This window comes from Phacochoerus africanus, chromosome 11 (genome assembly GCF_016906955.1).
Source record: "Phacochoerus africanus isolate WHEZ1 chromosome 11, ROS_Pafr_v1, whole genome shotgun sequence".
In the NCBI taxonomy this organism is placed as follows: Eukaryota; Metazoa; Chordata; class Mammalia; order Artiodactyla; family Suidae; genus Phacochoerus; species Phacochoerus africanus.
Window position 1 is genome coordinate 49,716,072 of NC_062554.1, and position 17,803 is coordinate 49,733,874.

At 50.4% G+C, this 17,803-nt stretch overlaps 1 protein-coding gene across 2 annotated transcripts in view; it reads right to left on the bottom strand.

Annotated features, from left to right (window-relative positions):
- CLMP (CXADR like membrane protein) overlaps positions 1-16,279 on the bottom strand; it is a 101,263-nt gene extending 84,984 nt beyond the window's left edge. Inside the window, exons 1-2 of one of the 2 annotated variants that reach the window (XM_047752826.1) lie at positions 16,173-16,279; positions 15,306-15,644 (exon numbers count right to left, since the gene is read on the bottom strand). In XM_047752826.1, the coding sequence (XP_047608782.1) occupies positions 15,306-15,333 (28 nt within the window). In that variant the 5' untranslated portion in view covers positions 15,334-15,644; positions 16,173-16,279. Of the gene's footprint in view, positions 1-15,305; positions 15,686-16,172 lie in introns of those variants that run through there. The other variant, XM_047752827.1, reaches the window with a different exon arrangement.
- Between the last annotated feature and the right edge of the window lie 1,524 nt (positions 16,280-17,803).

Here is a 17,803-nt window from a genome sequence, read left to right on the forward strand (position 1 = left end):
AGGGAAAGAGCACCCCAGGTGAGGGAGAGGCATGTGCAAAGGCCCTGGGACTGGAGTGACTTCAGCACCTTCAGCAGCAGAAGCTTGGGCAGGTCAGACTGTGTGGGTCTGGTTCAGTGCCAGGGAACGCAATGAGGGCAGAGCCAGGGAGCTGGGGGAGCACAGAGAGACCTGGGGTAGGGGAACGGCTCACACTGCCAGCCTGGGAAGGGCGGTGAGGGATCCCTGGGCCTGCAGCCGTCCACTAAGGAATCCCGCAGAGCCCTCCTGCTCCATGAGAAGGAGCTATAACTTCACCCCTCTCATCTCTCCTCATGCAGGGTGACAGCTGAGGCCCAGGGAGTGAGTTGCCCAAGGTCAGTTCTCAGCACCATCTGAGATAGGTCCCCAAACTGGCCTGTAAACTGTGAATGTGTGTTATTTCCAGAGTGAGGCTGATACCTATTTCACAACCATCCCCACGTGTCCTCCCGGCCACCCCATGGCCCCAGCTCTGTGTCTCCAGACTCCCACCCCCTCCCACCCCCTGACGCCATGTCTTCACCTCACATGACACTTAACTCTTGCTCCACTATGAGCTGAAGTAAGATCTTACACCTTCATGACTCTCCTTTTCCAAAACCCACATGGCACTTCCTGTCTGTACCGAACACTTCGGCACTTAACTACATCCTGTCCAACATCGTTCACCACTTCCTTTTGCCTCCGATAGTCTGGTCCCCCAACTGGACTTCAGGAGGGGAATCTTGGCTCCCGCATTGCTCCATCTCCGCCCACGGCACCCAGCACGCAGGAGTTGCTTCATAATGGAAATCTGTATCTTATAAAACCCACCCACAACCAAGCCCTTGGAGGTCCCAGGAAAATAACACTCACACACAAAATTGTTATAAAACCAAGGTCAGAGACATCTCGCTCTATTACAAGGAAAGTGATGGACTGACTTCTCGGTGTTAGCATGGGATTCAAATCTCGGCAGAAATCAGCTTGGTCCGGAAGAGCTCTAACTGAACGGAGGGACAGGCCCATCTTCAGGCCCCTGCCGTCCCCTCCCCTGGGCTGCCCTTATTTCAGAGTCCCTCCTGGGCATGTGACTCTGCACAGAGAGGAAGCTGACAAATGTGGGTTAGGCTTCTTCTCTCTTGAGGCTGCTCCGCCACCCCGGACAGACAAAAGCCTGTTCCCACCTTGCCTGATGCCCATGGTTTTAACGTGTGACACTCGGGTTTGAGAGCAAAAAGGCTGACAGCAGGTGACGCAGCACCACCACCATTCAAAAGACGGAAGAAGCGCTTTGATCCGGGTTTACTCTGAGATGAGCTTAGGTCGAGCGGAGCTGCTGCGGCCTGTGAGGGGCTGGCGGACCACCTCCCACCCGAGCACAGGTTCGCTGACTTCTGCGCATGTCCGAGGCAAGTGCCCGCCGTGGGGAAGGACAGGCCGGTCGCCACGGACGGCTTGCTCACAAAGCTGGCTTAGGCTCCTGACGACGAGCCGGGCATCCCACAGGAAAGCTTGTAGGTTCGGAAGACCGCCTAACAGCCTATGAGTCCTTCAGCGAATACCAACGACAGGTCTGCTCTTGGGCGAGCGCGGTGCTTTGCCCGCTGTGCTGTCACTTCCCATGTCCCCAGGCCCCAGGGGATAGGCTGCTGCCTCGCCCCAGGAAAAGGGAAGGTGAATCCAGGAAACTCCAGACCCTTTCCAATAACACCCTCATTTCAAGGACAAACAGAAATGCTTAACCACGGATGACTCATGCCCGCCCAGCACCCAGACACCCTCCAGCCTCTCACCCCCATGGGCTCAAATATGGGATCTTTAACTCCTTTCTCCCTCAGTCTATAAGCCTAAGCCTTATGTGTCAGTGGATGTGACCTGAGGTTACAGCAGGTGATGGCCCAGGTCAGGGAACTCAGGTGTGCTTATACCACTTCCCCAGCTCCTGCCAGAGGCACCCGAGGCCCTGCTCTGGAGCCTCTCAGATGTTTCTCATGTTCTGCAGGAATCCTGCAGTTTTCAGATCAGTGGCTCTCGGTGGCTTGAGACTGCACTTCCTGCAAGCTCCCTGTGTTACCGCTGCTCACCTGAGGATCACACTTTGAGTGGCGACAGAGACTGCCACTGGGTGACCTATCAAATGGTTTTCTCAGGACTGCTCCAGTTTTAGCACTGAAAATCCTATGTTCCACATCCTGAGAAACTCTCAGTCCTGGGCAAATCAGGACAGAGGTCACTGTACCTATTAGACAAATCTCAAGCCTTCCCAGAGGGGAGAGCAGTTGTGTGGGACAATGATCTTTCACAGGGAGCCCACTCAATGCCCACTCCATGAGCTGGAGTGGCAATGGGACACCAGAGGGTGGAAGCCAGTGAGGACCCCAGCTGAGTGCTGTGGGGTGCTGCTGCCATGCACAGGGGCTCACCGTCCAGTGGAGGAGGGGTACCAGGACTGGTTTGGGAGCCAGAACACCTGGCTTCTTCTTTTGATTCTGCTACTCGCTAGCTGTGTAATGCCAGGAAAATGTCTTAAGCTCTCTGATCCTTTCCAATAAAATGGAGGCTGACAATACCCATCTCACAAAGCTGTCTCGAAGACTGAGTGGGCTAATATACACATAAGCGCTAAACTGGAAATAACATTTTAAAAGTCCCATCAACGCTTTCAGTAATCTTCCACTGTGTTTCCTCTGTTCCCCCTGCCTCAAGGATGCCCAGGGGGAGATAGTGACGTGCAGGGTCAATCAGCCAAGACAGAGGAGAAAGAGGGAGGAAAACGACCTTTGACCCCACGTGCCAGGCTAGGGGCCCCTAACTTGTCACTCACCGCAGAGGACCTATCAAGGGCCAGGGAGGGAGTCGCCCCAAACATGACTACATGCGAAAGACTGAAAGTCTGAAAGGGCTGAACTGCTTGCTCTTTGCCCCCCATGACCAGATCTAAAGCCCAGGGTGTCAGGATGTCAGGACGCCTCCTACTCCTGGACCTGCTCACTGTTCACCTCTAACCACCCTCTGCAATGATGAGGACGGGGTGCAGTTCTGTGCAGGGAGATATGAGTCTGTTTGGCCTCCCAAGTGACAGGCTTTCAAGGGGTGCTGGTCAGGTCTCTCTGCCAGCAAATATTTCCACCGTCTCCCATTCTGTACCTAAAATTGCCATTTCCTCTTTGGGGTCATTTTGATGCTAAAGAATCCTCACTGAAGATAGTCTAGGAAGAGGTAACGGTACTAAGCACTCCTATAAGGAGGTCATCTCTTTACTTTATAAGCTTACATTTTCCATTCCTTAACTTGTTCATTCATAAGCTTGTTCACTTGTATACTCACTGGCTCATTCTCCAAGCAGCTACTGTACACCAACCACTGGGCCTGGAATTACAGACGACATGACACTGTCCCCTGCTAGCAATCACACAGGAAAGACAGAGAACCCCAGACTCTACATAACCTCACATGAGCTGGTCCAAAGGTTGAACGCGGTGCTGGGGGGTAAGAGGGGCTGAAGCATTCTTTGCCTGGACAGTCAGGGAGCCTAAGTGCCTGAGATGACAGTGACCTCGGTGCTGCAGAATGGGTGGGTGCTGGTCAGAGAGATGCACTGAGAAGGCAACTGGGCCAAAGAGACATAAGATGCCAGAGAGGAGGAGTTAAAGAGCGTGGGGCGAGACCCGTGGACAGACAGAGCCGGGGTAGAGCCCCACCACTAGCTTAGGGTTGGTTGAGAGCAAAACCTTCCAGGAGGGGGTTCTCTGCAGAGGATGGGGGTGTGAATGGGGGAAGGTGGGGGGGGGTGGCAGGAAGATAAAGAGGCAGGAAGGATGAGATGTACGGAGTCCATACTTGCCTAATGTGAGTGTGTGTGTGTCTGCTCTTCTCTCTCCCTGTGTCTCTGTTTCTCTCTGTCTCTGTACACCTGTGCCTCTGTTTCTCTCTCTGCCTCTCCATCTCTGTCTGTATTGTTTCATTGGTTCCCACCCCCCCCATTTCTTTCTGTCTCACTCTTGTTTCTCTCTCTCTGCATGGGTGGGACTCTGTTGCCGTCTCTTTGATGAAGCTCCAGCTCTGAGAGCAGCCACGCTGGGCCCAGAGAGAGCGGAAAAGAGCAAGGGGAAGGTCAGGCGCAGGTGGCAGGCATGTGAGGGATGGTCACCTGGATTCCTCAGGGCTTGGGAAGCTGCAGGACTCCAGGGACAGGAGGGAGAAGCCGTGGAGCAGGGACAGTGGCTGCAGCGAGGTGGCCCCGTTTCCAGCGCTCCTCCTTCCCGGGTGGAGAGGCCTGAAGGCAGGAGTCTGCAATTCACTATTGGCTGGAGCGGGCGAGGTTGGACCTCCAGCGGAGGACGGCAGATGGAGACCAGGCCTCCGCTGGAAACCCAGCCTCTACCTGCCTGACACAGGAATTCATTCGGAGTGGGAATTCTAGGTCTGTGGAAATCTGGGACACCCAGTTTAGCCTCTTAAACAGGGAAGGCAATCACACTCTTTGCTGTTCAGGCCAGTGGAAAAAAACAGACATTTTTCTTCCCACCCTGAGGTCTTCCTTTCCTCCCAAATTTAAACAGGAAATATAATTCAATATGTGAGTGCTGGGCTCAGTGGATCTAATTTTGGTCAGGACAAGGGTGGAGGGTTGTGGGGCCTGGCAGCTCCTTCTTAGGTCAGATCCTCAAAGACCAAGTGGGTCCTGGTCCCTGAGTGGCCTCCCCACTCCCCGCTGTCTGTGTGTCTCCATAGGTATGCCATCACCTGTCTCTCCACTCCTGTCTTCTGAAGATCAGTGCGGAAGCAGAAGGCAAACTCAGCTCCAGTCTGGACAGCTGGACAGCCTAGGACAGAACACCTTCCCTCTGCAGTCTCACTTTTCGGACCCCAAATAGAGGTGATAATACTGGCCTTGGAGGTTGTTGTGAGGATACCAGAAATTTCTTATATGAGAGTCCCTAGCACGATGCCTGTGACATGGTATTACCTGACAGCAAAAGTGGAACAGAACCACCCACTGTTTGCCCAGGCTGGGCAGCCTGAGCCGACACAGGCCATGGGGAGCATGTGGTGGAGATAGCTGAGTGGGGGTGGGGGGAGTTGGGGGGGGGGACCAAAGGCCACCAGCCTGTGATTCAGCTTCAGCAACCTGCAGGCGGTACACACAGTGGCATAAGGAAGGGCACCTCTTGCCCGGGGCTAAATCACACACAAAGTTACTCTCCCAGAACAGTTGCAGGGGGGCACAGTCAGGGTTTATGAACCTCTTGGGCCCTAGAACAGGGTGACATTCCCTTAAGGACATTAGGAAACTTGTCTGCAGGGTGGAGGCACAGTGGTGGTCAGAGCCCTGAAGGCCAGCACTGCTGGCCTGGTGGTGGCTGACTTTAAGCAGACCCTCCACATATCCATGGGGTGAGCCCCTTCCAGCAAGGACAGGCATGGCCATCATCACAGCTATTTCTTAGCTTCCGATGTACCAAGCAGGATGCTAAAAGTCTTTACATGCCTTGCCTCATTTAATTCTAACAAACCTATGCACTGTGATTAGATGCAATGACTGGTGAGAAAACTAAGGTCAGGAAGGTGAATTAACTTGCCCAAGGTCCCGTGATTATGAAGTGGTCCAACCAGGTTTCAAAGCCAGAATATGAGGACCCCGAGGCCAGGCTCTTACAGAAGTGGCCACACTGCTGGTCTACTGGAAGCCTTATGTGCCTTCCCCCACTCTTCCCTTGAAGAGTGATTGGAAATAATTGGAACTGTCACTGGAAGTAATGAGAAGTGACAGACGCTGGGTTGGAAGGCTTATTGCTCCGAGTAAGAATGATCCCCACAAACCCAAGCCTAAATTTAAACAATGAAGTCACAAAGCAATTCCCCATCTCTGGGATTTGACACCCACCCCCACACCTCCCAACAAGAAAAGAAGCGAGGCTATGTCAGGGGAGGAGTCTGTTCAATACAATGGATTTCTTCTAGAACAAAAAAATTCCCCCTCAGTTTGATCCTATTCACTTTCCATGTGGACAAATGCTATCAAGACCTCAGGTGAACAGACCACTGACCTACGCCACAGCCACGGCAACACCGGATCTGAGCTGCATCTGCAATCTATGCCGCAGCTTGCGGCAATGCTGGATCCTTAACATACTGAGCAAGGCTAGGGATCGAACCTGCATGCTCATAGATACTACGTTGGGTTCTTAACTCACTAAGCCACAACGGGAACTCCCGGACCATTGTTTTTAATCAAGAGATTAAAATCCACTGATGTGTTTTTTTTTTCTCTTTTTCTTTTCTCTTTAACATCCCATGAGGGAGGAGGAAATAGAGGCAACTATGAAACCAGCAGGCTGTGATGGAGAAAGACTTTCAACAGGTCAGGACATCAGGAGATTCAATCCTCTAGAAAGCAACTGGCTGAATGCCAAGGGCACAAACCGCTGAACCTGTCCCTTCTGATGATAATGGGGTGAGCTGTCAACCCCCTAGCTGTTTATTTAGCCCCAGCCCCAATAATCCACAAGTACTACGGGCAAGCAGAAACCTCAGCCTCCATCCTGAAGACCCACTTGGGAAGACACATCCCGTCTCCCTAAGACAGCACATGACTGAGTAGCTTCCTCCTTGGGACTGCTAGAAACCTTGGTACTTTCCTGGATGGCAGCACTTTCACATATCTGCAATCCTTTGTTTATAACTTGTGTTGCCCGACTGGGCTGAGTCCTTGGGTGGAAACAGCATTTTGCATCATGGTGTCTCAGAGCCTAGCACAGGAGACCCCTTTTCTAATTGTTTTGTGAGTGAGGGTGCATGGATAAGCTCAAAAATATTACGGTACACACGTGAGAGTTACGGGAAGCTCTCAAATGTTGCAGCCCCCCTCCATGAACTTGGAAGCGCTCAGAGAAGTTGTTCTATGCATCTAGCTCTTGCATCCTCTGCTGTTGCTCTTTCTATGCCTTCCTCTTCCTCCTGCCCCTCCCCCTTCTCCTGTCGCCTAAACTCTCCAGATCCCCTTGCTGCCTCGCTTCAGAAAAACCTCCCATATTCCACGCTGACAGGGGAAGACATCGGCCCATTTTCTCTTCTCAGCGTGGGCACAAAGGAAACGACTTTCTCCCCTGCCTTCTGCTCAAACAAAGCTGCCTTCAGTCTTATCACCACCAGCCCCTGGCTGAGGCTCTACAGGCAGTGATCTAACCACTGCCACTAACAAAGTAAAGGTTGTTTGATTTCAGCATTTCCCCCTGTTCTGTTCTATACAGTGCCAAAGGAAATAAATTTTTATTTTCCCAGAATCGAGATAGTTAGGAAGATCAGACAGCCAGAATTTTTTTTTTTTGGGGGGGGGGGGGGTACAGTCTACATTCTTCTTTGGGGAGGGGAAACAAAGAACTCAAAACTGTTGAGAGGAGGAATGTAACTAGAAGAAGCAACATACAAGGTGAGTTAGAGCCAACCTACAGCTTGACCACCCACAGCCTCATGCTAATAAGGAGCTCAGGGGTCTGACCACCAAGTAGGGTGAGGTCTCCACCACAACCTTGAGAACTGCACGTCTTCTGATTCATTAGGAGGAACTAGTAACTCATGTACGACATATGTAGTAATTCTGGGTTATAAACAATGGACATTAACCCAAACAAACCATTTCTTACCCTTTTGAAAGGAGCCGGGGGGGAAGGGTGGGTGATAAATGTTCTAACTGAATTTTCCACTGTGGGATTTATGGTTTGGCATCCTATAAACGAAGCCTTGCTTCAGCCTGACCCTCTCTTCTTGGCAACACAGAAGGCCTGGTTTCAGAATAACTATGTGCCTCCTGATAACTGGAAAGCAAATGGTCTCTGGAATCCATAATACTGTGTCCGTGTCCTGGCTCAGCTGTTTATGAAGAAGGTAATCTTGAGAAACTCACTTTATTCCTCTAGGCCTCAGTTTACTTATCTGCAAAATGGCCTAACAATGACATTTACTCCCACGGAGTGATTGGAGGATCAGATTAGGTATGTTAATATATCTTGTAAACTGTGAAACCTTGTACGAATGGTAGAAATAAATTCTACTGTCCTAAGAATCCTGCACACATAGTCCTCTCTCAGGTACTATGAGTAAACTAATAATATACAATTCGTAGTTCGAAACCTAACCACAAGTTCAAATCCATGCAGGGAAACCACTAAGTTACACACTTAATGGGTACACTTTATTGTATGTATATTATGCCTTATTTTTAAAAACTGAACAAGGAGTTCCCGTCGTGGCGCAGTGGTTAACGAATCCGACTAGGAACCATGAGGTTGCGGGTTCAGTCCCTGCCCTTGCTCAGCGTGTTAACGATCTGGCATTGCCGTGAGCTGTGGTGTAGGTGGCAGACGCGGCTTGGATCCTGCGTTGCTGTGGCTCTGGCATAGGCCGGGGGCTACAGCTCTGATTCAACCCCTAGCCTGGGAACCTCCATATGCCACTGGGAGTGGCCCAAAGAAATAGCAAAAAAAAAAAAAGGTAAAAACTGAACAAGATGCTTAATGCCTACAAACAGTTTCATACAATAGACCTTCTACCCGAAGTCGACCCTGGGTGTCCATGTTTGGGGTTATTTTCTGGTAACTCAGCTTAAGATGAGGTCCTTTTTTTTTTTTTTTGGCTGCACCTGTGCATACAGAAGTTCACAGGCAAAGGATTAAACCCATGCCACAGCAGTGACCAATGAACAACAGTGCCAATGCTCGATCCTTAACCTGCTGAGCTACCCAGGAACTCATAGGATGAGGCCCTCTGGGGGAGTATTTCAGTTTCTAAACTTCCAGGGCAGAGGTCTCTGGCCACTCACCCTGGCCTTGAACTACGCTGTCTGGCTAACAGTGCCACAGTGCAGACACAGGAAGGAGTTACCACCCCTCTCTATGCATTAGGGAGTCAACCCTCCTGGATTCATAATCATATGCTACCCATTTCCATGAGTAGACAGTGCCTGAAAAAAGTCAGATAAGCATGGTGAACCCACATGTTCTGATCACAGCCACATCTGGACCAGCTGGCAAATTCTCAGAATTATCAAACAAAACAGAATGTTAATGGTATAAGGAAACTTAAGCGATAACCTGTCTCATACTCTTGTTTCACAGAGAAAAAACTGAGGCCCGGAGTGGTAATGACTTGCCCACAATAACCCAGCAAAATCATGAAGAAGCTAGAGCCACTGATTTCCCGTTCTATTCCCCGTGGGCACACCTACATCTTTAGGACTTTGGGTATAATCCTTTTGTCCTGAATATACCAAACATTATACAAGGCACTGCAGAAGTTTCCAGGATTTCCAGTTATGACGGCTAAATTGAAATGTTACGACATCTGCCCTATTTTTCAGGCAATTTCTTAACCTAAAAACCAATGCCAATTTTTCAGCATTTAGCTCATTTAATTGAAGCATCTGAAGAGCAACTGTGATCTTGGAACTTAACCACATGAGCTGAAAAGGAGAGAGAGAGATTTTCTATTTTGAGAATGTGTGATAGGACAGATTATGGAATGAGGGTCTTGGCCTGTCTACTAAGATACCTGTTTAACTTTAGCCAGATCACTCTGAACTTGGCTTCTTTGTCCATCATAAGAGAAAGAGTAGGTTTAGATCAAGGATTTAGTTGGGTTCCAAGGAAAGGTATTAGGAGGTCAATGAACCCCTAGAAGTTATAGGAAAATCTGATGTGTATGTGTCCTTTTTTAAGAAAGATTTAGGTTGTTCATCATATTCTCAGAAGATTCTGAGAGTGAAAAAAAAACTGGGGGGAGGGGAGTTCCCACTGTGGCATACTGGGTTAAGGATCTGGCATTGCTGGAGCTGTGGTGTAAGTTGCAGCTGTGGCTTGGATTCCATCCCTGGCCCAGGAACTTCCATTTACCCTGGGTAAACGGGGAAAAAAAAAAAAATTTTTTTTTTGGTCACGTGCCCACAGCATATGGAAGTTCCCTGACCAGGGTAGAATCTGTACCATAGTAGCAATCCAAGCTGCAGCAATGACAATGCCAGATCCTTAACCCACTGCCCCACAAGGGAACTCCTGGGATTCAAAATTTTAAGAACCATTCATTTAGATAGAGTCTTAGCTTTCTCCCATGTCTGACAATCTTTCACTCCACCTTTTAGAAATGTCTGTTGAGTTCATCATTATTAGGTATATTCATGAAATACACTCATGTGTACACTGCCCAGCTGAGCACAAGACAAGAATTGGACGAGACAAGATATGAGTCTACTGGGAATGTATCTTTATTATGACCATCACCAGTGATGTGGGAAGATGAGAGAAGGAGAGGGAATCCTACTGAGACCTGTCATTAAATCACAGGCCAATGGACTCTGCATTCAAGCCTTCCTCAAACTCATTTTATGGGAAACAAAGTTCCTTCCCCATTCTGACAAAAGTTTCAGTGACAGAGTCTATTGTTAATTTGTACTAACATACTCATTATACCAAGATAAGTTTGTATAACAAATGTATCATCTGGTCCCTGTCCATGTAATGTTCCATGTATAGTTTTTAAAAAACAGTACTGGGGAGTTCCCATCATGGCGCAGCGGTTAACGAATCCGACTAGGAAACATGAGGTTGCGGGTTCGGTCCCTGCCCTTGCTCAGTGGGTTAATGATCTGGCGTTGCTGTGAGCTGTGGTGTAGGTTGCAGACGTGGCTCGGATCCCGTGTTGCTGTGGCTCTGGCGTAGGCCAGAGGCTACAGCTCCAATTCGACCCCTAGCCTGGGAACCTCCATATGCCACAGGAGCGGCCCTAGAAATGGCAAAAAGACAAAAAAAAAACCCCAAAAAACAAAACAAAACAAAAAAAAAAACAGTACTGGTTGTATTTACATTAATGGATGTGGAAGCACAAAAGCAGAATGAGTTAAAGCTGGGCTCTTCAGGAGTTCCTGTCGTGGCGGGGAAACGAATCTGACTAGGAACCATGAGGTTGCGGGTTCGATCCCTGGCCTTGCTCAGTGGGTTGACAATCTGGCGTTGCCGTGAGCGGTGGTGTAGGTCGCAGGCGTGGCTCGGATCTGGCGTTGTTGTGACTGTGGTGTAGGCCAGGCAGCTGTAGCTCCAATTAGACCCCTAGCCTTCAAACCTCCATATGCCATGGGTGCAGCCCTAAAAATACAAAAACAAACAAAAAAACCCACAAAAAACTGGGCTCTTCACAACTGTGTTGTCCTACAGTCAAAGAGTAATAATGCTCCAAATCTTTCACCTCTCTTGACCTTAAATATTCCAACTATTTCAAAAATCCAATCATCTTTTTTTTCTTTCTTTCTTTCTTTCTTTCTTGGGCCACACCAGTGGCACATGGAAGTTCCCAAGCTAGAGATCTAAATCGGAGCTGCAGCTGTCAGCCTGTACCAAAGCTACAGCAATGCCAGATCCGAGCCACATCTGTGAACAACACCACAGCTTGTGGCAACAGTGGATCCTTAACCCACTGAACGAGGCCAGAAATCAAACCTGTATCCTCAAGGATACTAGTCAGGTTCTCAACCAGCTGAGCCAGGATGAGAACTCCAAAAGTCCAATTATCATAGCAAAGAGTTCACCAGCCTTTAGCTTCTGCAAGGTATTGAAAGTGTTACACAGATGAATGAGGCATGGAGCTCACACTTTAATTGGGGTGTTAGATAAGCGCTCAGATCACTATAATACAACATATCATAATAGAAATGCTACTAGGACGCAAAAGAAAGGAAGAGAGTATATTCTGTTGGTGAAATCATGGACAGATGTATGGAGGAAGTGGTATTTGAGGTGAGACTTGGAGGGTGAACAGGATTTTGATCCGCAGGGTCAAAAATCTGCAGTGAAGAGTAAGAGGTCATTTTTTGTGGAAGGATTATCACTTAAAAAAAAAAAAAAGCATAGGATCAGAAAGAAGCATGGGACCTAGAAACAATACAGGAAGTAATCCAGGTTTCCTGGAGAGTTGTCTGGGGGCAAGGAGGAGGGGAGTTGTGAGTGATATTTTGTAGAATCTTTAATATGAGAATGAAGTCTTTGTATTTGAAATTATAGGCAATGGAAACTACTATAGGTTTATGGAAGAGCAGAATAAGATAATGGAAACAGGGAACATTTGAATTCAAAAATCCTTCCACCCCCATTTTATAGACAAGAGAGCTTGCTAGATTCCTAATCCAAATTCTTTGCCTTATATCAGCTGTTTCACAAGGTTCCTGGGGTAGCAGTGTGTAGGACAGAGCAGAGAGCTCGGGCAGGAGACCTCCTGGCAGCTATTGCAGAAGTCTAGGAAGAGTGCGGATGGGAAAATGAGACCTGAGCATCAGGGGAGGGGGAGGAGTGGTGTCAGAGAAGGGGCTGGGGGAGCCCATGAAGTCACCCTTCTTTCTCTTCCATGAGGTTCAGAGTATTCCTTGTTCATCTGCATCAGAGAAGCAGGACTTTGATTTCACTCAGTGGAGGGTCCAGAAGCCTAGGAGTCAACTGGCCCATCCTTGTTCGGACTATGAACGCTTAGCCCTGACAACTCCCCTTCAATACTGGGTCATCTCAAGAAAAAAAGAGGCTAGAAATCATGCCAGCAGTGACCAGAAGCAATCCTGGAACTGTTCTTGTCAGGGGCCAGGAGATGACTTTTGGATTCAGGCAACTCTGAGGGTTCTTTCTGGCTTTGCTGGAGTGCCCACTCAGACTCCCCATGGCTCAGAACCACTTTGCAAAGGAGGCTAATCCAGCCCCCAGGAGGGTTGCCCAGGGGCTGCTGACCCACGCAGGGGCGTCCGTTCCTTCAGTGTTGCTCCCCTCGGATGCTGGTCTCTGGCTCACCAGCCTCATCTCAGGTCTCCTGCCCTGCCTCCTGTCCTGACCCTGCAGCTCCTCTCCTCTCTGACTTCTTACTCGGACAGTTTATTTTCATCTGAGAGTTGCAATGTCTTGAGGCTGAGTATGTCTGACAAAGGCGTCGATGCGGCAAAAGCTTTATTGCAGGTGAACATCCTACTCTTAGGTAAACAGGAGATGAACACCCAGTTATGCAGAAATCTAAGCCAGTGGTCCACTTTTCTACGTGGCCTTTGGTTTATGACAATATTATAAAGACAGACAGGACCCCCCCCCCAAAAAAAAGAAGTTGTGGGAGACAGCTTCTATGAGAAGGACAGAGCAGCAACCCAACAAATGATTTCTCACCAGAGGAGTGATTACACATCAGAAGCACTCAGTAAAGAGGGGCCAGGGACTCAATGACATCTTTCAAATCAAATCTTGGTCCCTTCTACTTTCTCATGAGCTAAGAGGCTGACCACCATCAAAGCCAGCTGATTTCAACTGACCATGTGGGCTGACGTCACTTTCCCCCAGAAACTGTACCCCAAGGGGGCTGGGATAGAGCGATACTCAAACACTCTAATAAGTTTTGTTTCCCTTCTCCAGCCCCCGTCCCACTGGGCAGGATCACGCTGACATCCCAGGCCTCACGAAGAGGACTGAAGTGGATTTCACTGCACAGAACATCTTTAAAAGTTCTTCTGTATACGTGGCGTGGCGGGTTTAGTGAACCATCTCTGGAGGCAAACTACTTACATTCAGATCTTATCTCTGCTAATTAAGAGCTTATAGCTTTAAGCAAATGACCTGATCTCTTAACACCTCAATTTCCTCACCTGTAAAACGAGGATAGTAATAGTAGGTGGCCAGTAGGGTTGGCGAAGAATAAATAACAAGCTAGCCCATATAATGTGCTCAGCAGAACAAGTACTTAACAAGTTTCAGCTGCCTTTAATAAGGCTGCTCCGACCTTTGAGTCTACTGGCATCTGGTGATTTGTAGCTTAGGGGTAAGGCCAGTAAAAAGTGACGAAGGTGCCATCCAGATATACCAGCTGTGCTGAGCAGTGGTACTGCAATGCTTGGCTGGTATTTAAAAGAGCTTAGAAAATAGTGCCTCCTCACCTGCCCTACTTGAGTAATAGTTTGGGTAAATCCACCTCTTTTATACCTCTCACCAGGGTGATGGGTTATTATTGGTCTGAGGCTGGCCTCGGCAGGCAGGCATATGGCCTAGGTGGTTTCTAAGGTTTCAAAGAGCTCTAGACACTTCAGGGTGATTCCAGAGCCTCTTCATTTTTGTTTTTTTGGGGGGTTTCTCTCCATCAGGCCCCCATCAAAATTCTGGTGTTTTAGGTTCTCAGAGCTAGAATGAATCCAGGAACCACCTAGTTTGCTTGTTTTGGAGCTAAGGGAACGGAATGCCTGGGTAGTGAGTTAAGTGTCCGAGGTCACCCAGCTAGGCAGTTCAAAACCAGGACTAGTTTTCTCCTGGCCTGGTCTCCAGGGCAGCATCACTCTGCCACACCCGCAGCTCTTTGTTTTCCTGAACTCTGGCTCACTTTTGGTCCTAGCTCCAGGTGTAGCTCCATCGCCCTGGGGCCACCACGACTTTTCCTTAGCCCCCCAGTCGGCCCTCCCTGCCCTGCGACCCTCACTCTGGTCAGCTCTTGCCCTCACATCCTTGATGGGCGCTGTCCTGCCCTGTCCTATCAACCTGCCTGCTTCCAACCCGAGTGACTCTGTGCCTTAGGGCTGCTGGGCCTCAGGAGTCCTGCCTGGGTGGCACCCAGAAGGGACAGGCAGGGCAGCACTTCTGGGGCTCTAGAATCTGTGTTCCTCTGCCCCGCCTCTCTGCTCCATTTTCCTCCTTGAGTCTTGCGGTTCTGCCTCACGCCCTCCTCCTCTTTTCTCGCTCCCTCGGAGCCCTTTCCTCTTCTTCCCTCCCAGGCTCTCTGCACCTTCTTGGTTCTCCTGGTGCTCAGCCCTTTCCCCTCTCCCGCTTTCCTCTCCCGCTCTCTTCCTCGCTCCCCTTCGTTTACCCTCCAACACATCTGTTTCTAATCTGGGCCCTCCAGGCGCCTGTTTGAAAAGAAAAAACTCCCCCCACCCTCAGGAACCTGGCACAAAAATTCCCGAATAAACCTTCCCTCCCCCGACTCTCCAGTTTCTCCAGATACTCTTGAAACTAAACACCACCCCCAAAAGGACTCTCCACACCTCGCGGTGTTCGGTCAAACTCGACCATGAAACCCCTCCACCCCCAAGCCTGCTCCGGGGCCCAGATGTGCGAGACGTTTTCGATGGCCGACTGGGCGGCCCTCCGCTGCCAGATGTGCTCCTGCGTGGCCGGCAGGCAGGGACAGAGGAGTGCGGCTCCCTCCAGGAGCCGCGGGGACAACCCTTCGGAGCTCGCGTCTCGGCCCGGGCGCGGGACAGTGTGTGCCCGGGGCCCTCGGCCCTCCCGCCTCCCCCAGGCACTCACCTAGCCCGAGCAGGACGAGGAGGGTCATCCCGATCCCCGGTCGCGGGCGCCTCCCCGCTCAGCCGCTGCCTGGCTCCGGGGCGGCGGGACGCAGTGGACGGACCTTCGGCGAGCTGGGCGCGGAGCCCCGGGGTGCGCGCGGGGCGGCTGCAGCCATGTGCCGGCGCGGGAGCCGCCCCGCGCCCCACGCCCCGCGCCCGGCTCCGGGGTCCCCACGCCCGGCGCAAGGGGCTTCTAACCCTCGCCCCTGGCGGCTTGCGCCTGGACGGGAGCCGGGACCCGCGTTAGCCGCGAATAGGCGAGGCAGAAAGACGCTACTGCTTCGAGGAACACTTTTCCCTGTTTGGAAAGAAAAAGAAGTGAAGAAAGAGAGAGGGAAAAAAATAGAGTGAGCTGGAACCACATGGTTGCCTCCCACCGGCAGCCCCTCCCTCCCTCGCTCGCTCGCTGCTCCCTCCCTCCCGGCGCCCGGCAGCGGCGGGGGTCGGGCCCGCGGGGCTCCGCCGGCCGCCGGAGAGAGGAGAGGGGTGCGGCCGCGCGGAGGCCGGGGGTCGCGCCCGGCGCTCGTTATGGGATCGAATCAGTAGGAGGGAACCGGGGACACTTGGGCCACGGGCGAAGATGAGGCCTTGTCAGTGTCCTCGGTCTCCGTCCTCACTCAGTCCTTCTCTCCACTTCTTTCTCGCATCCTTTGCTCGCTCACACACACACTGCTTCCGTTTCGCACATATCTGCGCTTTCTCCCTCTTGCATCTCCTCTCTCCGTTTCTCTAGTATTTACATTCTTCCTGCCTCTCCTTCCTCACGTCCTCCCTCCTCTCCCTTCCTTCCTAGCGCCTCTTTTCTCCTCTCCTCCGCCTTCCCTACCAGGTTTTGTCGGGATGAAACTCCAGACCCGCGGTGAGACAGTGCAGCCTGGAAGTGACAGTTGGGGCTGTCAAGCTGCAGGTCTGGTCGGGCGCTCCAGACTTCACTGCCCGTTTGGGTTGCACAGCCTTCTCCTTGGCCTTTAGCTCTCGCCCTCGCTCTTTCTGGGCGGTAATCACAGAGCCCACTCTCGGATCCAGCAGAGCAAAGCGAGCCATCGCCTCGGGGAAATAGGGTCCGGAGCTCGACGGAAATGGGTCCGTTAGCAAACCTGGAGCAAACAGCACTGCAAATGGCCCTGGGCAAAATGGGCATCACTCCCTTTAGAAAAGAAGGCAGAGGGCGCAGAATTTCCTCCTGCGTGGGAAGGACCCCAGCCAAGGAGGCCCGCCTCGTGCGCACTCGGATTGGGCTCTGAGGCTTTGCCACCAAGACCCTGCAGCTTGGAGGCTGGAGGGGACTAGAGAAGGAAAGGGCAGGGACAGCCACGGTCACCTCTCAACTGTCCTGGGGCTCTGAGACAGCCTGGACCAGCACTCTCTGGTCGCCAGACTCTGGGTGTCCCTGGAGGGTGTCACTGGAGCCTTTGTGGGGAGCTTCCCCCAGCAGAGCCTGCCCTGGGTCTAGTGGAGATGAACCCCCCCTGGCCTGACACGCTGCTCATCACACTTTCAACCCTGTTTTTCCAGTCCTTTCCTCAGGGGCCTTAGAGACCAGGAGGTATATAGTCCTATCTAACTGGCTAGTCCTTCCTGGTAATGAAACCAACTCGGTTTTACAGGTGAGGACAGCAGAGACCTGGAGAGGTTATGGTCCTCTCACCAGGTCATTCAGAAGGGCTTTGGGACTAACTGTTAGAGTGGCTTTTGAATTAGAATTAGAATTCGAATTCTGGCATTTTTTTTCCCCTTCTCCTTTACCCCCCCTTCTTCAATAGCTACTTATTATGCACCTAGTCTGGGCCAGATGCTTTTTTAGGAACAGAACTTGGTTATTGACATTTTCTAAACATTTGGATCTAGTATATCTTGGCACCAGCTATGGCCCAGGAATCATTAATTATCTAATATTTACCTTTTTGTGAATTCTTATGATAATGCTAAGGGATAAGCAATTTATATTCCATTTTAAACGTAAGGAAGTTATAACCTAGAGAGGTTAAATATCTTGCTCCAGGTCACAAAATACTAAAAGTCTTCTATTTCAATATTAATATCCTTTTTTTTTTTTTTTTCAGCTGCACCCATGGCATATGAAAGTTCCCAGGCCAGGGGCTGGATCTGAGCCACAGTTGCAAACTATGCCACAGCCGAGGCAACGTCGGATCCTTAACTCACTGTGCTACATTGGGAATTCTTATTCCAATATTAATATTCTAATATGTTATTTTTCCTATTAAAATATTTTAAAAGTCTATGAACACTTGTTTTCTATTTTATACTTCTTGTGTAATAGGAGAAATGAAATATTCCTACCTATAATGCATATATGAATGTTAATTCTCTTAAAGACTGAAGAAGGGAGTTCCTGTCGTGGCGCAGTGGTTAACAAATCCGACTAGGAAACATGAGGTTGAGGGTTCGGTCCCTGCCCTTGCTCAGTGGGTTAACGATCCGGCGTTGCCGTGAGCT